The sequence below is a fragment of the Bombus pyrosoma genome, unplaced genomic scaffold (genome assembly GCF_014825855.1).
Source record: "Bombus pyrosoma isolate SC7728 unplaced genomic scaffold, ASM1482585v1 HiC_scaffold_4706, whole genome shotgun sequence".
NCBI classification, from domain to species: Eukaryota; Metazoa; Arthropoda; class Insecta; order Hymenoptera; family Apidae; genus Bombus; species Bombus pyrosoma.
Genome location: NW_025219964.1, coordinates 1 through 3,250, shown reverse-complemented (window position 1 = coordinate 3,250; position 3,250 = coordinate 1). Strand labels below are relative to the sequence as shown.

The 3,250-nt window shown below is 46.9% G+C and overlaps 3 protein-coding genes across 3 annotated transcripts; all 3 read right to left on the bottom strand.

Annotated features, from left to right (window-relative positions):
• Positions 1–3: 3 nt before the first annotated feature.
• LOC122577420 (mucin-5AC-like) lies at positions 4–2,383 on the bottom strand (the record flags this gene model as incomplete). Its single annotated transcript, XM_043748717.1, has 3 exons — positions 2,130–2,383; positions 1,909–2,060; positions 4–1,831 (listed from the first exon to the last, which is right to left on the bottom strand). Coding segments are annotated over exons 1-3 (2,234 nt in total), but the record flags the coding sequence as incomplete, so codon positions are not given.
• Positions 2,384–2,405: 22 nt separating this feature from the next.
• Positions 2,406–2,719, bottom strand: LOC122577421 (sialidase-like; the record flags this gene model as incomplete). Its single annotated transcript, XM_043748718.1, has 1 exon — positions 2,406–2,719. A coding segment is annotated over one exon (303 nt), but the record flags the coding sequence as incomplete, so codon positions are not given.
• Positions 2,581–3,244, bottom strand: LOC122577422 (protodermal factor 1-like). Its single transcript, XM_043748719.1, has one exon. It carries the CDS (start codon positions 3,155–3,157, stop codon positions 2,723–2,725), a length of 435 nt encoding a protein of 144 aa, XP_043604654.1. The 5' UTR covers positions 3,158–3,244; the 3' UTR covers positions 2,581–2,722.
• Positions 3,245–3,250: the final 6 nt, after the last annotated feature.

Genomic DNA, 3,250 nt, shown 5'->3' with positions numbered 1-3,250 from the left:
GACGTGGGCTGCGTAGATGCTACAGTCGGAGTTTCTGTAGTACCTCCAGAAGTAGATTCTGTACTTGACTCAGATGCAGCTGTGCTAGTTCCCGTCGGTGCTGTAGGTGAAGTAGTCGAATCCGTTATTGTTGACTGAGTAGATGCTTTAGTCGTAGTTTCAATAGTACTTTCAGAACTAGATTCTGTACTTGAATCAGATGCAGCTGTGCTAGTTTCTGTCTGTGTTGCAGGTGCAGTAGTCGAATCTGTTATTGTTGCAGTAGATCCAGCACTTGCACTACTTGAAGTTTGTTCTGTACTAGTAGATGAACCTGACGGAGGCATCCTGCAATTTCTTGGAGGATACACGGACTCGGGATGATTGCACGTGTCGATGCTAGGATCCCATATGGTTCCAGGTGCGCAGTCGAAATGATGCACGTTGAAGCCGTTTCCATTGTCAACGCAACGATAGAATTTGTCACACCGTATTGGGTCCGGATAGAAACCTGGCCTGTCACAAACTGTGGCGTTATTAGTCTTCTCCGTAGTTGACTCGGAAGTAGTTTCCGTACTCGATTCAGGCATGGGCGGAGTAAGTGCTACAGTCGGAGTCACTGTAATACCTTCAGAAGTAGACCCTGTACTTGACCCAGATGCAGCTGTGCTAGTTTCTGTCGGTGCTGCAGGTGCAGTAGTCGAATCTGTTATTGTTGAAGTAGATCCAGCGCTTGCACTACTGGATGTTTGTTCTGTACTAGTAGATGATCCTGACGGAGGCATCCTGCAATTTCTTGGAGGATACACGGATTCGGGATGATTGCACGTGTCGATGCTAGGATCCCATATGGTTCCAGGTGCGCAGTCGAAATGATACACGTTGAAGCCGTTTCCATTGTCGACGCAACGATAGAATTTGTCACACCGTATTGGGTCCGGATAGAAACCTGGCCTGTCACAAACTGTGGCGTTATTAGGCTCCTTCGTAGTTGCCTCAGAGGTAGTTTCCGTATTCGATTCAGACGTGGGCTGCGTAGATGCTACAGTCGGAGTTTCTGTAGTATCTCCAGAAGTAGATTCTGTACTTGACTCAGATGCAGCTGTGCTAGTTCCCGTCGGTCCTGTAGGTGAAGTAGTCGAATCCGTTATTGTTGGCTGAGTAGATGCTTTAGTCGTAGTTTCAATAGTACTTTCAGAACTAGATTCTGTACTTGAATCAGGTGCAGCTGTGCTAGTTTCTGTCTGTGTTGCAGGTGCAGTAGTCGAATCTGTTATTGTTGAAGTAGATCCAGCGCTTGCACTACTGGATGTTTGTTCTGTACTAGTAGATGAACCTGACGGAGGCATCCTGCAATTTCTTGGAGGATACACGGACTCGGGATGATTGCACGTGTCGATGCTAGGATCCCATATGGTTCCAGGTGCGCAGTCGAAATGATACACGTTGAAGCCATTTCCATTGTCAACACAACGATAGAATTTGTCACATCGTGTTGGGTCAGGGTAAAAGCCTGGCTTATCACAATCTGTGGCGTTATTAGGTTTCTTCGTAGTATAATCTGGTGTGCTGGAGTCAGTTGTACCAGTGACTTCATTAGAAGATGATTCTGGTACTGTAGTGTCTGGCATGCTAGCCGAAATAGATCCCCCTTTACAACCAGGAACGAGATAATCGTGATTACAGCTCTGAATAGCTGAATCCCAAGCAGTTCCTTTACCGCATTGGAACTCGTATTTGACAAACGTGGAACCACTGCCGACGCAGCGGTAGAATTTTCGACAGTCTCCGGGGTCTGGAAAGAACCCATCATGTGCACAAATGCCTGGCGTATTTGTAGAACCAGAAGTTCCTGCGAAATATATAAATAATCAGTAACTTATTATAGTTTATATTTATACATATGAAGCCAGATAACGTTTAAAATACCTGAAGTAGAGCCAGAAGTGTTAGGTGTAGCTGTTTCAGCAGGAATGCCAGGAGTGCCAGAAGTACCAGGATTCCCAGGGATAGTATTACAAGGTTCAACAGTTACTCCAGATGTACCTGAAGATTCAGATGAACTAGCAGTGCTAGGATTACTGGGAGATAGTGATTAACACGGAATGCGAAGCAAAGCAGGTGTGTTAGTAGAGCCAGGTGTACCAGGCGTTTCAGTTCCACAAGGACTGCCAGCGGAATTTCGAGAATCAGGCTCACTAGGAATACCAGGTGTGCCGGGCGATTCAGATTCACTATTCGGTGCCGTTTGTGTTTCCGGATTTACGGCAATACCGGATGTGAGTAGAGTAACGTATTTGCAGGGACTAACAGGTTCACTAGGTGTGGAAAGTGTGCCGGGAGTTGCGGGATCACTAGGCATACCAGGTATACTAAAAGATCCAAATTCTCTATTGGGTGTCATTGGTGTTTCCGGTTTTTCGGGAATATCTGATGTTCAGGGAGTTGCAGGTATATTGGCTATACCGTGTTCACGAGGAGATCCAGTTTCACTACTGAGTGTCGAGGGTGTTTCAAGAGTTTTCACATGACTTGGCGTCCTGGGAGTTAGACGTTTACTGGCCATAGCGGGTATAGTAGGAGGTCCAATTTCACTACTGGGTGTTGTTGGAGTTTCAGTAGCTTTCAGATGACTAGAAGTTCCGGCAGTTGGAGGTTTACTGGGTATAGCGGGTGTAAGAGAAGAATCAATTTCACTACCGGGTGTCGTTGATGTTTCAGTAGCTTTCAGATTTCTTGGAGTTTAAGGACTTGGAGGGTTACTGCGCATATCGGGTGTAGGAGGAGATCCAGTTTCACTACTTGGTGCCGGGGGTGTTTCAACAGTTTTCAGATGACTCGGCATCCTGGGAGTTGGAGGTTTACTGGCCATACCGCGTGTACGAGGAGGTCCAGTTTTACCACTGGGTGCCGTTGGTGTGTCACTAGTTTTGAGATGATCAGGAGTTCTGGGAGTTGGAGGTTTACTGGTCATAGCGGGTGTAGGGGGTGTTCCAGATTCACTACTTATTGCCGTTGGTGTGTCACTAGTTTTGAGATGATCAGGAGTTCTGGGAGTTGGAGGTTTACTGGTCATAGCGGGTGTAGGGGGTGTTCCAGATTCACTACTCCATGTCGCTCGAGTTTCAGGAGTTTTGAAATGCCTTGGCGTCCTAGAAGTTGGAGGTTTACTGGCCATACCGCGTGTACGAGAAGGTCCAGTTTCACCACTGGGTGCCGTTGGTGTGTCACTAGTTTTGAGATGATCAGGAGTTCTGGGAGTTGGAGGTTT

Bases quoted from the DNA above. Each gene is read 5' to 3' on its own strand.
- LOC122577422 (XM_043748719.1), bottom strand. From the start codon at position 3,157: ATGGCCAGTAAACCTCCAACTTCTAGGACGCCAAGGCATTTCAAAACT.